Raw genomic sequence first — 20,651 nt, forward strand, 5'->3', positions numbered from 1 at the left:
GCGCCAGACCCTGCGCCAGACCGATCTGGATCAGCTGTGCCAGATCGCTCCAGATCCGAGGCGCCAGGGATCTCCCTCGCGATCAGCGCTCCACTGGAGCCGTGCCGCGTGTCACCCTCGCTGGCTGTCTCCTCGGATGCGCGGGGCGAGACGTTGGTGCTGGGCCCCGCACCTGTCGCCTGGTCGGCCACCAGCCCATCAGCCGCGCGCGTGGCGCTCGGGGAGCAGCACGAGCCCGCGCCGGCTCGGCTAGACTGGCCCACGCTGCCTGGGCTGTCATCGGCTGGCGCATGCGACACGGAGGGAATCGCCTGGGATCGTGCGCCCAGTCTGACGAGGGGATTTTCCTCGGATCCTGTTCTGCTGCCGCCCAAATCTTCCTGGGATCCCGTGACATCTTTGGCTGCATCCCTTTGCATAAAATCACGCCCTGAAGCTGCACTTTTATCATCAAAAAATATATTTTATTTAGGATTAGTCACATGATCAGCACTTAACTCACCCCCGTGATCTGGACTAGACATATACTCCGGAAGAAGTGCAATTTCTGCACGAAGTAGAGCTCCAGCATTTGGATGAAGTTTTTCAAAAGGGAATATTGTTTCATCAAATATAACATCACGAGAGATATAGATTCGTCCAGTAGAAATTTCAAGACACTTGTATCCTTTGTGAAGATTACTATAACCGAGAAACACACATTGAGTAGAACGAAACTCAAGTTTGTGATGATTATATGGACGGAGATTAGGGTAACAAGCACACCCGAAAATTCTCAAAGAGTTATAGTCTGGTTTTTGATGAAACAATTTTTCCAAGGGAGTAATATAACCAATCACTTTGCTGGGAAGACGATTTATAAGATAAGTGGCAGCAATAAAGGCTTCATCCCAATATTTTAAGGGCATGGATGCATGAGCTAGAAGGGATAGACCTACTTCGACAATGTGGCGATGTTTACGCTCGGCGGAGCCATTCTGCTGATGAGCATGAGGGCAAGAGACATGATGACTAATACCAATGTCACGAAAGAAAGAGTTGAGTTTCTCATACTCTCCTCCCCAGTCACTTTGGACTGCAATAATCTTTCTGTTAAATTGACGCTGAACAAGTTTTTGAAATTCTTGGAAGATGGAAAGAACTTCAGATTTAAACTTAAGCAAATATATCCAAGTGAACTTGCTAAAGTCATCAATAAAGCTAACATAATATTTTTTCTTCCAAAAGAATCTCTTGCATGACCCCAAACATCACTAAAAATAAGTTCCAATGGAGCACGAGACACACTATTTGACTTAGGATAAGGGAGTTGATGACTCTTTGCACACTGACAAGCATCACAAACAGACTCAATATTTTGACTAGATGACAATGGAAGATTGCCTTTATTCACTACTTGCTTGACTATGACCGAAGAAGGATGTCCTAATCTTTGATGCCATCTCGCCAAGGAGGGCTTGATGACGGAGTAAACTTGATGACGACGCTTTCGACTAAGTGCTTCGGATGTCATGGGATACAAGCCTCCAATGCATCTAGCGTGGTGAATGAGCTCCCTCGTTGCCCGATCCTTAATGAAAAAAATATGTTGGATGAGTTTCAAAGAAAACATTATTATCGGCAGATAAACGAGACATAGATGCTAGGTTTTTGTCGGCTTGTGGAACATGAAGAACATATTTTAGAATAAGATCATGTTTAAGAGTAGGGGAATTAATAGATGCTTGACCAATGTGACAAATATCCATACCTCCACCGCTTGCAGTGTGAATTTGATCATTGCCGAAGTATCTCTCCCTCGTGGAGAGTTTTTCAAGCTCGTTGGTGACATGATCAGTGGCCCCTGAATCGGCGTACCAGACCGTGCCATCTCCTCCTTGCTCTCTGATCGCAGCGGCGACATGACGAGCGTCAGGAAGAAAGTCTTCATCATAACGATGCCAACAGTCCATGACCTCATGGCCTGGTTTCTTGCACAATTGGCACCGAACACGGTTGCTTGAGGAAGGACCAGAGGAGGTGTGATTGTTGTTGAAGACACCCCCTCCAGAACGGGCAGGAGCGTTGGCGTTGGTGTAGCCGCCCCCGCCGTGTCGTGCACCTGATCCGCTGCCGCGGCCGCGCCCGCCACCACCGCTGCTATTGCTGCGGTTCCTCCCCTGATCGCGCCCATGGCCTGTACCACGGCCACGCGAGGCGGCGTTAGCTGAAAACTGGCGCACGTTCGTCCCATGGAGAAGATTGAGGCGTGCGTCAAAACTGAGAAGCTGCGTGTATAGCTCCTGAACGGTCACGGGTTCCACCCACACAGCAAGCGCCGACACGACCGGGTTGTAGTCGAGGTCAAGGCCGCCAGAACTTGGGAGACGATCTCGCCTCTGGACATGTCAGCTCCGGTGCAGGCGATCTCATCCGTGAGCATCTTGATCTTGGCTAAGTACTCTATCATGGACATGTTGCCCTTCTTGAGGTTTGTGAGTTCCATTCGAGTATTGATCGCCTGTGCTTCGGTTTGGGCAGCAAACATAGCTTCGATTGCCGCCCACACCTCCGCCGGTGTCTGAAGGGTAACCACCTGTGCAAGAATCTCGCGAGATAGAGAACCCATCAGAAAACTCTGAACCTGTTGCTGTTGTGCATACCAGAGAACTCGGGCGAAATTGGCGATCTGCTCCTCCTTCCCTTCCTTGGTGATGGTAAGGGTTTCCGGTGGCGCCTGGCTCGCCGGATCAAGGTGGTGGCCCATCTATGCGCCTCTGATTTGAGGCAGCACGATGGCCTTCCACATGAGGTAGTTGTTCCTCATAAGCTTCTCCTGGGGGTTGATCCAAGGGACGTGGTAAAGGATGCGGTGGAGGATGAGGAAGGGGCGAAGGTGGAGTTGGACGCAAGGGACGTGGCGAGAGCACTCATGGTGCTGGAGGTGGTGGAGGCAGTAGTCATGGCGATAGGTTGAAGATAGGCTTGTCTAGATGCGATATCCTTTTGATCTTAGGAAGAAGTCGCTCTGATTACCATGTAAGATTGTTGGGAAGCGTTAAACCCTTTGCTCGGGCTGCACTTATATTTATATGGGCAATGTCGTGGCTTACAAGAAGAAAACGATCGATAGATCGATCTGTAAAGAGAGTTGGAACAGAAGAAGAGATAGAGAGGAGAGTTTAAATAGGATAAGTTCTCTCTCTATACAACTCTAACTCTATACAAATATTCCAACACTCAAAACATTGCCAATCATGCAGAAAATTATGGGAAAGAACTGCTATTTCGATGAGTTCTGAAATTGACACGGAACTGATTACGACCATCTTTCTGAATTTAATAACAACAATCTTTCTGAATTTAAACCGAGTTCGTGGAGATACCTTCCCGCTCTGCTCCTGTCCACTCGCTCGCTCCTGCGGCAGCTTCCTCCTCCCGCAACACGTGCCGCGGGCGGATGCATGGTCGCCGCGGCCTCCGCTTCCCGCCTCTACTCTCCTCGCGCATGGCACCCACAACCGGCACCTGGAGGACCATGTCAACTAACCTGAGGTCACCATGCAGCCTGACTCCGCCTCCGCCTCCGACGAGCCGCCGGAGTTCTCACCGCCAGCCGGGTTGGTGCCCCCGGTGCCCAGGAGCTTCGCGGTCAATGAGGACCAGCTCGGCAGCATTGTTTGCGCGTCCCTCGCCTTTCCTTTCTGCCTCGTCACCGACCACTTTACCGTAGGGTTCTTCCCCTTGGATCCTCTTCCAGCTGGGTTTAAAATTGAGCAACACAAGGGCTGATAATTTTCACTGCCTCTGATTTATTCTTTGCCTCAATTGTTGGTGTATTCTGGCTAAAACTTTCAGCTGTCTATTTTAAGATAAAGGGTTTCCCCCCGCTTTATATATAAAGCAGACAACAGTTTGCTGGGGGCACAACACAACAAAGCCCAAAAGAAAAAACAAGAAGAAAAAAGAAGAGAAATAAATGCCGACATCGGCAGATCAATGGAGAAAGGAAACCCAACAACCGCTGCACCCTCCGAAGAAGTACCACCATGCTCCCAGCATCCCGAAGCTCATGCACCAAGCAACACCTTCAATAAGGGATGAGACGGCATCGTCGTTGTTGCCCGAACAAGTTCTAGGGTTTCCCTCGGTACACGGGGGGTAGTGGGGAAGGGATACACCCGACGCCCCTTCGGAGGGACCGATGCCGCCAGCAGGCGTCACCGCGTCGGTGCTGGACAAGCCGACATGGATTTCTCCCGATCCACGACCACCACCACCACCCCAGGCATTTCGACATGCATCACCCCAACACCCTCCCACCAGCGTGCACTACTAGGGAAAAGGCTAGCAGCAGCACGGGTTTTAGGTGTATCAGTAGCGCGGGGAGTGGCGCTACTAATAAGGCGCTACAGCTAACACATAGCAGTAGCGCGTGCTCACCGGCACTACTGCTACACAAGTGTAGCAGCAGCGCGGTTAGTGGAAGCTCTCTACTGCTAGTAGCTCTAGCGCGCTTTGCCTGGACGCGCTACTGCTATCGCGGTGCTGCTGCTAACTTTTATACACTCGCTACTGCTAATTTAAGTAGTTTTTTGTTTTTTTCCGGCATATTTGTTTTGTATTTGAACTGGCTTTATAGAAGAATCTTTAGCACATAGAAATGTCATCATGATACACATACAAATGCCTGCGAGACCACAAATGTAATCATAGCATATACATACAAATAGTCTCATCATAATCATCATCCAACACAAAGTGATATCTTGTCATCATCTCGAAAATAGCGATACATGCAAGTCTCGAATACTTGCAACTACAACAACGTCATCCATCTAAACAAAGGTATATGCAAGAAGAGCTATCACTATGAGTGAGAGCGGAACTATGCAGTACATGAGGTGGAGGTTACGAGTCCTCTCTCGCGCTAGCGTGAACCTCAAGTAACTAGCTTCTCCTTCTTGTCTGCTTTTGAAGCCTTTATGGCTGGCGCCCGTGTACCCATTCACTTGCGCCTGACGCTCATGCCACTCGTTGTACACCCCCGGAACCTTCCCTTTGTACACGACATAGCAATTCCATCTCGCCATCAAGAAACTAGGTACTTGTTAGAGATGCATGTTCATGAAGAGGATGTGCAATCATATATATGCAACAAAATATAGTAGAGCAACACCGAAAAAGAAAGGGTTAGCAACTAGATGCAACATACAGTAGCAAATTAATTAACTAGAGGTACGCAGGTCATCGTACGCAAACTAACAAAGTAGCGTTACGCAAGTTCGGCAGGGACCATGGACATCACAAAGTTTCATCGCTACAAAAAGTATACAAGTTCAACCGACACATATCATCATCTTCGGTATCATAAATCACTAGAAGTTCCATCCTTCCATATCATCTAGGATGAACCCTAGCTTCTTGAACGGTGTGAGGTCTATACGTTGCATGCCTATGCGAGTTCGTACGTCAGCTCGCGATATAGGGCCGTGGTGGAACATCCCCTTCTCATCGACGACTTCTTTCATGATGATCGTCGCAATGTCACTTTGGATGCGAAAGAAGTCATCTCTAAGTTTATAATCCGCTTCTCCATGAGATTCTAGCCACTTGTGGATATGATCATCATTTCTGCTTCTGATGCGAAGCTTTTGGTGATCCGTGTTGAACTGAATCATGAGATGGACGATGTAGAATCCATCCTTCTTGCTTGGTTTTGGGACATGGATGCAGGAGAAGTTAGTTTTATGCGCGAAACCCATCTTCTTGTTCCTTTGTTTCCTAATCTGCACGTGGCCACCTCTAAAGCTGAAGCCTTGGAGAGCATCATCTAGAATATTCATTATGTGGGTGTAGTCTTTTTTCTCGTAGTCTCTGGAAGGGTCAAAATACACAGCGCAAGAGACTTGGAGGTAAAGAACGATAAGGACGGCATGCCCGTTGCTGCGGGAAAAGACACCTGAAATTATTCCCCATATGAGAGAGAAGGAATGATTGAAATGTACGAAAGGGTTGTCCGGAACTGACTTACTTTGGATGATAAGGCACGAGGACAATTTCCCGGTCCTTATTCTGTACCATGAAGTTTTGGAGGTACTCCCTAGCAGTTTCACGCTCAAAGTCGCCGAGACTCAAGAAAGACTCGTGCATGTAGTACGGATCCGCCACACAGATTTGCTAGACTTCTTCACTCTTCATGACGGAGCTCATATGTAGCGCAAAAAGGCGGACGATTGTAAAATCGAGCCGCCTTGTTAGAAACATCTCAAAGATATGGTCAAACCGCAGGAAGAACACCTCAGCGGGCCGTGTCTAGATGTAGCATCTTCAGGCATGTCCTGTGAGGATTTCATGAAGAGATACTTTTTGCAATCCCTGCTACGACCCTGCCCGGGCATATCATCCATATCCTCATTAGCAAGCTGATAGCCCGATTCGTCATATGGTTGACTCATCATATCTATGTCACAGTCATACGCGTTTGTATTGAGGAAATCCATAGGGTCGACCTCCGTCTCATCATCCATTCTCTGTTCTACAGGAGAAATTACATCAGCCAGTACTATTGCACCCCCTTCATCATGTCGTCGGCCGCTCTCACCCGGCACTACAGGAGCTGGTAATTGCGTAGGCAGGGTGGTGTTCTCCGCACATGCTTGTTGATGTGTGGTTATTGGTGTGCTCTCGGCCGGCTCCAGACAAATAAGATTCTTCGGCCATAGCAGCACCCAACCCTTGCAGCTTCCAATCCGCGGCGGGGTCTCGTCGTCCGCTCCCACATGCTGTACTGGAGGAGGCAAATCCTCGTGCCCCGATTTCACACTGGTCAAGCTAACCCCGAAGTGCCCAGCGGGGATCGGCTGGTTGTGGAACGTGGGTTGCGAGGGGTCCATTATCATCCCCTTTCCCACGTCCACCTTCTGGCCTTTGATCAAGTAGAGTATGGTGCACGGGGTTTCTTTCGCCTGCAAACACATATGTCTGTGGCGTAAAACAACCGAAAGGCAACAAAAATGGAATATTATATATATATATATGTTGGTGCGACATGTAATTACCGTGACGGCATCGAGCTCAGCCAAAGACGAAGGCCCGCCTAACGCGCCTGATACTGAGGACGGGCTGCTATGAGCGGGAGCGGGTGTGAGAGGAGGCCCGGTTGCGTGAGCAAGTGATGGTGCGATGGTGTTGTTGTTCATGGAGTTGCTCCCGACGAAACTGGGCAACGGGAAATCATGTACCGTCTTGTCTGGATTTTCCTTCGTCCAGTTGATGATAACTGGAACCAAGTTAGTAGCGAAATCATTTCTGCAGGAAGTTTCAGCTGCATTAACTGCCTGCTGTAGCAACTCATATTTGTCCTCGGCTGCTTTTTTCGCGTCCTCAGCTGCTTTTTTCTCGACCGCAAGCTTCACCTTCGCGTCGATGTCCGCCTGACTAAACTTCTTTTTCTGCTTCTTGGCCTCCGGGCCCTCGTTGTAAAACACCTTCCACGTGGCGCCGTCTCCAGCGCCGTGCACACGACCATATTGCAGTCGCTTGCCCAAAGGGAGTCCCTTAAGTTCGTTCAAGGCCCGGTTGAGAGGGGTGTCCCACTTGGGCCTCATCGAAGAAGTAGGGCTTTTGGCTGCAAGCTGGTGTTGCTTCTCCAGTAGTCTAATCAATTTCCTCGTGATCTTGTCCGTGTAAAAAACCTTTTTCTCCTTGTCCCACTTGTAGCGGGCCCTGATGAAGTCACGCTCCAAGGGGTTGGCAAACTTCGCGAAGGGGTCTGGGAGACCCGCGGCTTCACGTTCCACGTCCTCCTTATCCCATATGGGCCTTTTAACGAGGTAGCCACGGCTTCTGAGGCGATGCTTCCCCGTGTTCCTTTGCTGAAGGATCTTGAATTTCGCAGCCTTAGCCTTGGCTGCCTCGGTAGCGCAAGTTTCCTTGAACTTTTCGAACTCCTCTTCCGTAAGTGTCGGATTTTCCTCCAGAATCTTGGACAGGGGTTCATCAGCCCCAATAGCTCGTTTCACCCTCCCTTTCCAGGAGGCCAAATCATTGCTGAACATGCCCATGGCATGATTGTTAATCTTTTTCATCTTTGGATCATCCCACGGTTGTTCTATGTTATCATCCCGGTCGGGGAACTTGAATCTCTTGTGCAATTCGTTAGGAGCAACTACGTCAAATGTTCTTTACTCCTTAAGTCATCATCGTTGATGCTTGCGCATTCCCGTAGGATGCATCCTACTTGGTTCCCATAGCACTTGCGAGGTTCTTCCGGCTCTAACGGCTCAAACTTGCCAGGTGCCATCTTTGTGATCACACATTGTCCAATCCCTAGTTTGTTAGGTTTTCCTATCCTCTGCTTCTTATGCTTCCTCTTTTCGGTAGTGGCATCGGGGCCGGTACCTTCCCCGCCGGTATCTTCCCCGCCGGTACCTGCCCCACCGGTCTCGGCGCCGCCATCGATGCCGGCGCCGTTGTTGTCGATGTCAGTGTCAGTACCATCATCGAGGCTGACCTGCAAACCTTGCTTAGCAGTCAAATAGTCGAGGTACTCTTGTTCACCCTCATAATCCATCTCGTCTGCATCTTGGTCAGAAGGCCCAGTTTCTTCGTTGTTCGACATGTTTCCTATGATTAAGTGTCCTCATTTATTTCTAAAAGTATGAATAAATGAGAAATGACATAAAAAGAAATCTATGTGCCAGCACTCAATATGCCAACTATGTAGCACAAATCATGCCTTTATTCACGGGAAATTTCGGCATGACCTTTGCTAAAAATGGGACATATCGAGCGCCTGAAATTCACCGGAACGGAAATGAATCAACATTCCAGTCGGATCATTTTCCAAACACGACATGTCCAAAACATGACATATCCACATATCACATGTCCAGTTCAAATTTAAATAGAAATTCAGCTAATTTTGAAACCTAGCTAAATTCATAACTAAATAAATAACCTAATTAACATACTGCCCTAACTAAAACCTAGCTAAATTAACCGAAGAACCCTAGCAGAGAGGAGAGGGGGGGGGGGTTACAGAGGGTGCAGGGGCGAGGAGGTAGGCCCGTCGACGGCCGAGGTTGGGATGGGAGGAAGCAGAGGAGGGAGGCGAGGGTCGACGGGTCGGGGGCGAGTGCGCCGGGGTCGGGGGCGAGCGCCTGGGTCGGGGGCGAGCACCGGCGCCGGGGTCGGGGGCGAGGGCCGGGTCGGGGGTGAGCGCCGGGGTCGGGGTCGGGGGCGAGGGCCGGGTTGGGGGCGAGCGCCGGGGTCGGGGGCGAGCGCCGGCGCCGGGGTCGGGGGCGAGCGAGGGGGGAAGAGAGAGTGGGGATTTGGGGGGGAAAGGCGGGATGAAGCAGGGATAGTGAGAATTTTGGGTTAAGTGGACGTAGCAGCAGTGCATTTGGACAAAACGCGTTGCTACTACCTTCAGTAGCTGTAGCGGTTTATACGAAATGCGTTACTACTACCTTCAGTAGCTGTAGCGGTTTATACGAAATGCGCTACTACTACTGCCAGTTTTCCTTTTTCTTTTCCTTTATTTTCTCCCACTTTTATTTCCCGAGAGCAGTGAACGAAGGGAGGGCGATATATATTGCATCATTTGACGGTTAAATATGTATGCAAAATAGAAACATATATATTACATCATTGGACCCATGCATAATAATGGCTAAGTGTGTATACAAAATAGGAACATATATATATATATATATATATATATATATATATATATATATATATATATATATATATATATATATATATATATATTACATCATTTGACCAATAACATACGGTTCCTCAGCGCTGACGTTTTCGTTTTTGAGTCAGCTTCTTTCCCTTCTTGTTCGTCGAAGAATAATTGAGCCCCTCATTGTGACTTTGCCTTTTCCGTGGAGTACGATTTTTCTTAGGTAATGTAGTATTGATTCTTCTTTTGATGTATACTTCATCATCATCGTCATCTTCCCTCATTGGGTTGCCGCACTGATCATAGTCTTTCTCGTTGGCGACTCCATCCACTCCAATGATTTTCCTTTTGCCTCTCCTCACGACAACACGACTGGGATTGCATGGGTCGGTTATGAAGAAGCATTGTGTCACGTGCTTAGCGTGTACCCATGGCTCGTTTTTTGCGATAGCGTTCACGGTAGCGCTCTTGGCGTCGGGTATACTCATGGTAGTGAAAATCCGGTTTTCTCTTTCGACATTCTTTGCCCGTCTGACACGAAACATCGTCGTGTTGTGTAGTCCAGAGTAGTCAAGCTCCTAGATCTCCTCGACCCTTCCATAAAATCATTTAGTTGCGCCGTTGTCGCTGCCGGTCATGCATCCCATCGTCACCCCTGAGTTCTGATCATCACTGTCCATATCTTTGGCCTCCGTGTAGAACGTGTATCCGTTGATATCTTATGCCTGATAGGTTACGAGGTTCGGCGAGGGGGCATGTGCTAAGGCGTATATGAGAAATCCGTCCATAGAGCCCTCCTCCGGTGGATTAGCAATAATATGCTCTTTGAACCAATGCAGGAAAGTGGAGTTGTGCTCTCTAGTAACTTCGGCGTTCGTCCTACATACCCCCGGTCATGATACTTCTTTGCGATAATTTCTTTGTGCAGTGCCACGAAAGGATCTACCTCATCTAGGTGTTGTAGCACTACCAAGTTTGCTCTGTCAAAGTCGCTGCGTCGATCTGAGTATGCCACGTGCAGTTCCCTACGACCGTTGCAATGACCATCTCCTTCGAGCCTCCCATCGTGCTTGTTAACGGGCAAACCAACACTAACACCAGGAGGCTGGTCTGCGCCATATAGAAAATTCTCACAGAAAGAGATGCACTCTTGTGTCAAATAGCCCTCGACGATGCTTCCATCCGGACGGGACATGTTACGAACGAATCCTTTGATGATCCCATTCATCCTCTCAAACGGCATCATGTTGTGCAGGAATGACGGCCCCAGGTCTATTATGTCATCCACAATATGGACACACAGATGCACCATCACGTCAAAGAACGCGGGCGGGAAGTACATCTCAAGCTCATTCAGTATCACAACGATCTCTTCCTGTAGCCTTTGGAGCTGCTTCAAACTGATCGACTTTCGAGAGATGACGTCGAAAAAGTTGCAGAGGCCAATAAGCGTGTCATGGACGTGCTTGTCCATTATCCCTCTAAGAGCAATAGGTAGTATCTGCGTCATCATCACATGACAATCATGAGACTTCCTCCCGCTGAACCTTTTCTTGTCCGTGTCTAGATATTTTCTTATCTTGCCACAGTAACCGGAACTAACTTTGACTCCGGTAAGGCACTTAAAGAATTGATTGATCTCAGCCTGACTTAAGGTGAAGCAAGAAGGGGGGCAATAATCCTCTTTCTTTATTTTCTTGCCCTTCTTCTCCCGTGCCTCTGTCTCCGTCTCTGTCTCGTCTGACATTTTACGGGGCGGCATCTGCAGATCTTCCCTGATTTTCAAATCTTGCAAGTCTTTTCTTGCGTTCGGCCCATCCTTGGTCTTATCCGGCATGTTCATCAGTGTTGCGAGCCAAACTATTCCTTTGCATTTTCGACACGGACATAAAACCTCTGTCAGGTTATTTTCTTTCATGTCCTGCACCGCCGACCGCAACCACCTGTCCACCATCGTTTCACTGACCATCATGAACGTCTGCACGGTAATAATAAAACAAATTGATTATAAAAATGCGTGCATGCATCAAAGTCATACAAAAATTCGGCATGACCTTCCCTAAAAATAGGACATATATGGATCTAGAGTTTGCCCGGAATTCGTCGAAACGGAAATAAATCGACATTTCGGCAAAACATAGGCAACTCAAAAGCACAATTTGGCGTCAACTCATGCCACACACACAATTTCCACAAACATATCACACACACATAAACATATTTCCATTTTGCAAAAGCATGAAATTTTCATCACCTCTATCTCGAGATCGAGCACACGGTGGAGATGATGTTGTAGGGAGATCAAAAGTACACAAAGCTCTTCTTGACAAAGATAGATCTAGTTAGGGGGCAAATAGGTCACTGAACTAAATCCTACATCTACCTAGCTACCTAATTTGGGAGGAGACAACTTCAACTAGTGGAGGGGAAGGAAAAAGAGAAAGGAGATGCATTAATGGAGGTGGTGTAGTTAGGTAGGAGTAATGAAGAGAGAGAAAGGTAGATAGAAGAGAGAGAGTAATGGGGGAGAAGTATTGAGGAAGAAGAAGAGTGAGAGTGGGAGCATGTGGGAGGTAGGGGAAAGGGAAGAGAGGAGGGGGAGGGGGAGGGATGGGTGGGGAAAAGGTGGTGGGTTGGTGCGGATTAGCAGTAGCGCGGGAGTTAAAATGCACTGCTGCTAAGGAAGTAGCACCAGCGCGCTTTGGGCAACGGCGCTACTGCTAACCGGGACCAAAAAGTGTGCCAATTTGAAATTTAGCAGCAGCGACCTCAGAAAAAGCGCGCTACTACTACATCCGTAGCAGTGGCGCGGCTCGCGGCACCGCGCTGCTGCTAAATGGAGTTTGGTGGACACCCGCCGGTCGATATTTGTAGCAGCGCGGTTTACACCGAGCGCGCTACTGCTAAAAACTTGTCAGTAGCGAGTTTCCCGCACACGCGCTACTACTAATTAGCAGCAGCGCTCCTTTTTGAGCCGCGCTGCTGCTAAGATTCTGTGTATAGGCTTTTCCCTAGTAGTGTGTGCCACCACGATTACCGGGGAATCCTTGCCGCCTCACTAGAGCTGCCAACACGAGACCTGGGGATCGAAAGGGAACAACGGCCACGGGAGTGACCACACCGCGACTGGAGGGAGGGACAGCCTCCACCGCCTCGGCGGGGCCGACCGGACGCAGCGACAACGATTTGCAGGGCACCGAATGCCCGGCCGGGTACACTTGGAACCGGACAGTCCTGTCACCAAGCTGCAGTGCGCCGACCGACGAAGCCCTCACCGCCCGAGACCGCCGCCACCACGCCACCAGGGAATGACGCCGAACGCCGAGCCACCGGCCCACCCAACCCGGATGAGGCCCAAAATGGCCCAGATCTGGGCTGGTTGGGCACCGCCAGGCCCACCGCCGCCCCACGGCTAATGGCCGCACCGCCGTGTCGAGCACCACCGCGGCCCGCGACATCACCACCGACGGGCAGCACCGAAGCTGGCCGAGGCGCACCGCCACCGGCCATCACTGCCCGAGCAGGGGAGGGTCGCGCGTGGGGAGATGCATGCCCATCGCCGCCAGCCCCACATGGACGAGGACCGGCGGCGGGGGGGGGGGGGGGAGGAGTGGCGCGGGGGAGATCTGGAGGGGCACTAGTGAAGGTCCCCCGGCCGCCACGCTCTGGGAGGCGGTGCAGGAGTACGGGGAATGGAGGGGGGGAGGAGAAGGGAAACGAGAGGGGGAAGAGGCTGGCGGCTCCGGCGGGCTCCGGCCGCCGGCGGCGGCGGGGGAACCCTAGGAGCGGGGAGCGGGTCACAAATGCTTTCCAAGCAGAGTGGTGTAACCTTCAGCTGGCCATTTTGTTGAATGGTGAATATCCTTTATGTTTGCCAAAACTGCATTTTTTAGCTGACTATTTTCATGCATGGACAATCTTGGTGTTTACGATTGCCATTTAAAATTTTCAGGTCAGAGAGGCCAACATTTCATCCAACAGTTTTTGAAACGGGAGGGGACAAACAATTCCGTTATATGGTATGCAAGAATTTCCTCACCAATTCTGTGGTTTCGTAGGTGATATGTGTCGTTTTTTTTGCGGAAAGGTGGTATGTGTCGTTGCTGTAAAAAATGTTATGTTCCTTTCTAATGTAATATCTGAATCATATCTGACAAACAAGCATGATCTTCCTACACTGTTTCAAAGCTTCCAACCCAGCCGATAGAGATCTGGGTGTACGAGGTGTAATCCTATGCTTTTTGTTTTCGTGTGGTACGAGTCCTAGAACCTGACCAGTACATGTTTTGTCGCCAGGGATCTCCTTTCTGTAAATTAGCACGAGAGGTCCTTGTTGAATTGGAGTTGCCACACTTGCTACACATGTATTTGATACTGGAAACTTCACGACACATCTGTAAGTGATAGCTAAATACTCAGCCATCATAGGATCTACTTTTTATATATGCCATAAGTGCAGTATCTTGTTGACAAAATACATCTTTGTAGCATCAACAAACATTGGAATTAACTTTTCCTTTTTTGCTGCAGTTGTGCTCGTGGCAGCCCCAAGCGACAGGAAATTTTCAACAAACATGGCCTTTTTCAGGTCTGGAAACTTGTGAACATGCTGTTGCTAAACCTTTGCATTCGCATGGCCTAGTATTGTGTCAGGGTGGACACGATCCGGGCCGGTCCGGTCTCGGTCCGAGTCGTCGTTTGGACCGGCCACCGGCGGGCCGGACCGGACCGGACCGTGGAGGCGAGCGGTCCTGTTTTGGGGGACCGGACCGATGCTGACGAAGCCCGAGCCAGACCGACTGGACCGAATGGACCGGCCAACAACTACCGGCGTCGATGTGTGCGAGTGCAGCGGCGAGGTGGGGTACGTGCATGGCTGATGGGACGAAGTGGACGACGTGCGCGAGAAATTAGCTAACAAGTGAAACTTGGGCGAAACCAACAAATTGAATTTTCTGAACCTGTTGAAACTGAACGAACGTAGCTCTCTCTCTCTCTGTAACTACCAGTCCTAGTCTCTAGTGCATGATCGCACGAGCTTATCTAGATGAGTTTGTTACGGAGTTTGTTAGCGTAGTAGCCGCACCTGCATCCTCCTCTTCTCTGTACATTTGTAACTCTCACAGATACATGAACATACGACCTGCTTCTCTCCTATTGCTCCTTCTTACACTGATGAAACTGACGAAACTGATGAAACTGAAGTGCGTGAGAAATCCCACGAGCACAGAGGGACTCCTCGAACAGCAGCGGTGGCTTCACCCTCAGAACGTTCGGCTCATGTCCAGTTATTCCTGGTTGTGCCGGCGACGCGTTTTCATACCTGGGGCAGTTGGTAACCGGTTGTACCTGATGTCGCCATGGCAGGATTGGTGCCAAGTTTGGGGTCGACTCCAGTAGCGGATCTAGACCAATGGATCAGGGTGGGCCAACAATAAAACTGTTCATATAAAATATTTTTTCTTAATATTTTTTTACATTTTTTTTCCTATGCTATAAAGCTATTCAAAAAATCCCAGGGTGGGCCGTGGCCCACTCTTTCCACCCTCTACCTCCGCCACTGGTCGACTCCGTGGTCGAGAACTTCAGATCAGCGCAGGTGCACGCACGGCAGCGATGGCGAGTGGCACCAAGAGGCTATGGCGCACTGGAAAGTGAGGAAGGGATGAGAGAGGAAGCTCGGGGAGATGATGGTTCACACGGCGGCTGCCGGTGGCCACGACGACGAGGCACGGCAGCAGTGGTGACTACGTTTTCTCGGTCCGACCGAGCGGCTCGGTTAAAGACCGGACCAGACCGACAGTTTCTCGGGCCGAAAATTGCAGCCCGGACCGACTAGATTTTCTACCGGTCCTGGACCGTACGGTCCGGTCCTGAACGGGCCACGAGTGGGCCGAAAAGCTTGCTCGTGTCGTCCACCCTGAGTCGCGGAGGTCAGCGCGGGAGAAGCAGGGCCGATGGCAACTTGACGATTCAGCAGTTGGAGCCCACGGGCGAACGGCGGCGGGCGGGTCATCGAGCCCCAGAGCTCCGGCGCAGCAACGACGTCTTGTCACGCAGTCGATGCGAGCCGGTTTGTGGCGAGTAGTGTATAGGAGATTTGATGATCGGCGGTTGTAGTAAAAGTGACGACTTGAGGCGCAGCGAGGCCATGGATGTAGCAGCGCTTCGATGGCGACTCCACACAAAGGGAAAGAGGAACGGCGGCTCACTGTCCGGCGAGGTGAGCAGCCTGGCGAGTTAAGGCAGAGTCGCGATTGAGGCCGTCGCGCAAGGCCAAGGCACTCCGAAACCGTGGGGACTTGTGGCAGTCCGAAGCAGAACCGAGGGCGAAGCAAAAGTCGCGGGTGCCGAGCAGGTCAAGGCCGTGTTGGCCCCAGGTCTTGAGTCTTGTAGTGGTTTGACTTGGACATAGACGAAGTTGATATGCCTTCTGTGTCACCGAGGGTAGAGCAGTGGATCAGCAGATGGAGGAACGGCTGCGTCGGCCAAGCCCGCAACTGATAACAATAGGCGGGTTAAACCGGACCGGGTCAAACCGCTTGCGCCGGGCGGTTTAGCACAATCATAGGCGACAACTTGGATCGAAGGTGGCCGCCGAGTCCGTGCCCTTTCTCCAGGTCATGAAGATTGTAGAATTCCCAAACCGATCATGGCGACTCATGTGAGGTAAACAGTAACAACAACTTTGATTGATTTCAGGTTGACTCCCCGTGTTAACTTGGCGACTTGCGGGAGCAAACAGATCGCAGTCTCAGTTTTCATGACCCTTGAACCTCATAGATAATGAATCTGGACCGATGAAATCAAGGCTGATGTAGATTCTTTCAAACCGGCTCTTCTTCGTCCGAAAAACTGTGACCTCTCGATCCCTATGAAAGATCCCTCCAAGAACTCAACACGACCATGCGCGGGCCCCATAGTGGACGCCAACTGTTGTGAAATTAACACGTCAGATGTCCTAGTGTGAGGACTTAGTCGTGAGGCGAACGCATCTATGTGGTAGCTTGAGAGAGGTTGAGCAGAATCGAGAGAACGCAACACAAGACAAAGATTTAGACAGCTTCGGGCCCCGGAAAACATCATCCGGTAACAACCCTACAGTTTGTTTGTGGCTAGGTCTCATTATCATCATGAGGGAGTCGCCGTAAACCGGATCTTCCAGTTATGACTGGATCTCCCAACTTGATCTTCCTACACTGTTTCAAAGCTTCCAACCCAACCGATAGAGATCTGGGCGTACGAGGTCTAATTCTATTCCTTTTGTTTTCGTGTGGTACGAGTCCTAGAACCTGACCAGTACATGTTTTGTCGCCAGGGATCTCCTTTCTGTAAAATAGCACGAGAGGCCCTTGTTGAATTGGAGTTGCCACACTTGCTACACAGGTATTTGATACTGGAAACTTCACGACACATCTGTAAGTGATAGCTAAATACTCTGCCATCATAACATATACTATTTATATATGCCATAAGTGCAGTATCTTGTTGACAAAATACATCTTTGTAGCATCAACAAACATTGGAATTAACTTTTCCTTTTTTGCAGCAGTTGTGCTCGTGGCAGGCCCAAGCGACAGGAAATTTTCAAGAAAAATGGCCTTTACCAGGTCTGGAACCTTGTGAACATGCTGTTGCTAAACCTTTGCATTCGCATGGCCTAGTAGTGTGTGACATTTACCATATTGTGTTTGCAGGGGCCTTATATCGAGGATCCTAACACAGGGGTCAAGATGTTCGAAAGCGCTGAGATCGTAGAATACCTAAGGGCAACATATTCACTCTATCCTCAGTACCAAATTCTCTGAAGTGTCGATATATAGTATGAAATTAGAATATATTCTTTACATTAAACTGCTGAGTCCCAAATGCAGTGTAAAAGTTGTATTCATCCACTTGCTATAGATGGCGACCTGGGGTTATATGGTAGAGAAGGAAGAACCAGGCCAAGTATTCTCGAGTACCGTCAAATGTCACCCTTGAGATTTTTTATGGTGGTGCAAAACCATGTGGAGATGAAATTTTGTAGCATGGGGAACATGTTGGATTTATGATGCAAAGGAAGACATATGTAACGTGTGAAATCATACATAGGCAAATAAGGTAGTATTCCCTTCGTTTTTAAATATAAGACCTTTCAGAGATTTCAATACAAACTACATATAGATGTATATAGATGCATTTTAGAGTGTAGATTCACACATTTTGCTTCATATGTAGTTTGTATTAGAATCTCTAAAAGGTCATATATTTAGGAACGAACACTAGTAGAAAAAGGGCCTAATGTGAAGCACATTAGTCCCGGTTTGTATCAGAACCTACACTAATGTGACCATTAGTGATGGTTCCAACGGCTAGGGGGACGGAGATCATTAATATCGGTTCGTGGAGAACCTTTAGCACCGGTTCGTGCCACGAACCGGTACTAAAGAGAGTGGTGACAGGATGTTGTCAGATTGGGGCCCCTCCAGCACCTTTAGTACCGGTTCGTGCCACGAATTGGTACTAAAGGTCATCCTACATACAAACCCTTCGTCCAGCTCGCTCTGTTCTTCCCCCCTTTCCCCTCTCCTCCTCTCTGTTCTTCCTCTCTTCCCCTCGAGCTCCATCACACATTTTGCCCAAATTTTGTCAAGATTTGAAGGCTCCCATCCATTCAAGTGATCACAAAGGTTAGCAACTTTGTCCTCTCATCTCTCATTGCTAGATTAGCTCTTGCAATGCTTTATATAGTGATTAATTTGTGGGTTTTAGTAATTTGGGAGGAATTATATATGTGGTAGTTTATTTGATTTATATGCAATTTGATCTTAAAATAACTCTTAGTTTGCATATGTAGGTGTGGTTTACTTAGTGCCTTCCCGTCTCCGTCGTAACCACCATCGATCGTCCGCACCAACCCGTCGCCCGCACCACCTTGTGGTGAGTCTCTTGTTCTTATGTTTTTTATATAAAAAAAATCATGTTTGTGTGATTTAGATATATAGTTAATTGTATAATTATCTTACCCGTACATTGTTTGTTATACATAGTGCCATGGTTTTGATATCCGTCCCCGTCGGCCCTCGTCCGTGTTATGATTCGGATGTGGTATATTCCCTTTTAAAACTATTTTTTGCATTTTGTGTTTATGACAAATTGTGCCCATCAAGTTGACATAGATATTTTTATCTATGAGGTATGGGAACCGGAAATTCCAACCGACCCTATTGTCGAGAGGTTAAATTTAGTTGAAAGAGAAAATGAGTATTTGAAAGAAAAATGGCCTTTTCCAGGTCTGGAACCTTGTGAACATGCTGTTGCTAAACCTTTGCATTCACATGGCCTAGTAGTGTGTGACATTTATCATATTGTCTTTGCAGGCGCCTTATATCGAGGATCCTAATACAGGGGTCAAGATGTTCGAAAGCACCGAGATCGTAGAATACCTAAGGGCAACATATTCACTCTATCCTCAGTACCAAAATCTCTGAAGTGTCGATATATAGTATGAAATTGGAATATATTCTTTACATTAAACTGCTGAGTCCCAAATGCAGTGTAAAAGTTGTATTCATCCACTTGCTATAGATGGCGACCTGGGGTTATATGGTAGAGAAGGAAGAACCAGGCCAAGTATTCTCGAGTACCGTCAAATGTCACCCTTGAGATTTTTTATGGTGGTGCAAAACCATGTGGAGATGAAATTTTGTAGCATGGGGAACATGTTGGATTTATGATGCAAAGGAAGACATATGTAATGTATGAAATCATACATAGGCAAATAAGGTAGTATTCCCTCCGTTTTTAAATATAAGACCTTTCAGAGATTTCAATACAAACTACATATAGATGTATATAGATGCATTTTAGAGTGTAGATTCACATATTTTTCTTTGTATGTACTCTGTATTAGAATCTCTAACGGGTCATATATTTTGGAACGAATGGAGTAGAAATTAGAAATACTTATTTTTTTGCAGAGAGAAGCTAGAAATACTTCTTTTGTAGAGAAACTAGAAATACTTTGAAGAGACGAGCTCCATAAATTACAGTGAATAATGCTGAATGTTTTATAGGAAAAGGGAAATAGAGGTTAGGCAATACTCGAGTCCAACATTATACTGTGAAGTTGTAATCTTATAACAAGTAAGATCAACAAATAATTGGGGGGGGGGGGTGACATGACAAAATTATCAACAAATAATTTGAATTGCCAAAACCTTATATATTTAGGAACAACGGGAGTATATGGTAATACAAGATAAAACTAGCCGCACAAAGTGCGAGCCATATGGCCCACACCGCAAATTATTATTTTGATAAGTATGATAGTTTTGCACTATGTACAACTTACTACTCGCTCCGTCCCGAATTACTTGTTGCAGAAATTGTCGTGGAATTAACCCGTCAGATGTCCTAGTGTGAGGACTTAGTCGTGAGGCCAACGCATCTATGTGGTAGCTTGAGAGGGGTTGAGTGGAATTGAGAGAACGCAACACAAGACAAAGATTTAGACAGCTTCGGGCCCCGAGAAACATCATCCGGTAACAACCCTACATGTTGTTTGTGGCTAGGTCTCATTATCATCGTGAGGGAGTCGCTGTAAACCGGATCTCCCAGTTATGACTGGATCTACCAATTATGCCTAACCCTAAGGTTTCTCTCTCCCTCTTGGGGTGACCTGCCCCTCCTTATATATGTTGAAGGGGCGGGTTACATGTAGAGTCAAACTCGTACTAAGACTTAAACTATTTTGACTTCTCTTCCTGGGCTTCTTAACGTCTCGGGCTTGTTAACCCCAGACGACTCTGTCTGTCGGGTTATGACTAGTGTCGGTTTATGATTGTCTGCTGGGTTATGACTGTCTGCCGGGTTATCATCTGACTTAACTCCTGTCGGGTTATCATCTGACTTAACTCCTGCCAGGTTATCATCTGACTTAACTGCTGCTGGGTTATCATCTGACTTAACTCCTGCCAGGTTATCATCTGAC

General features: G+C 48.3%; 1 protein-coding gene and 1 pseudogene across 1 annotated transcript; one reads left to right on the forward strand and one right to left on the reverse strand.

Annotated features, from left to right (window-relative positions):
- Positions 1-2,251: 2,251 nt before the first annotated feature.
- On the reverse strand, positions 2,252-2,387 carry LOC123088972 (uncharacterized; annotated as a pseudogene).
- A 14,481-nt stretch (positions 2,388-16,868) lies between these two features.
- LOC123084357 (uncharacterized) lies at positions 16,869-17,484 on the forward strand (the record flags this gene model as incomplete). The annotated part of the gene is made up of 4 exons (XM_044506002.1): positions 16,869-16,922; positions 16,995-17,062; positions 17,229-17,286; positions 17,374-17,484. Coding segments are annotated over 4 exons (291 nt in total), but the record flags the coding sequence as incomplete, so codon positions are not given.
- Between the last annotated feature and the right edge of the window lie 3,167 nt (positions 17,485-20,651).

Source organism: Triticum aestivum, chromosome 4A, assembly GCF_018294505.1.
Source record: "Triticum aestivum cultivar Chinese Spring chromosome 4A, IWGSC CS RefSeq v2.1, whole genome shotgun sequence".
NCBI lineage: Eukaryota > Viridiplantae > Streptophyta > Magnoliopsida > Poales > Poaceae > Triticum > Triticum aestivum.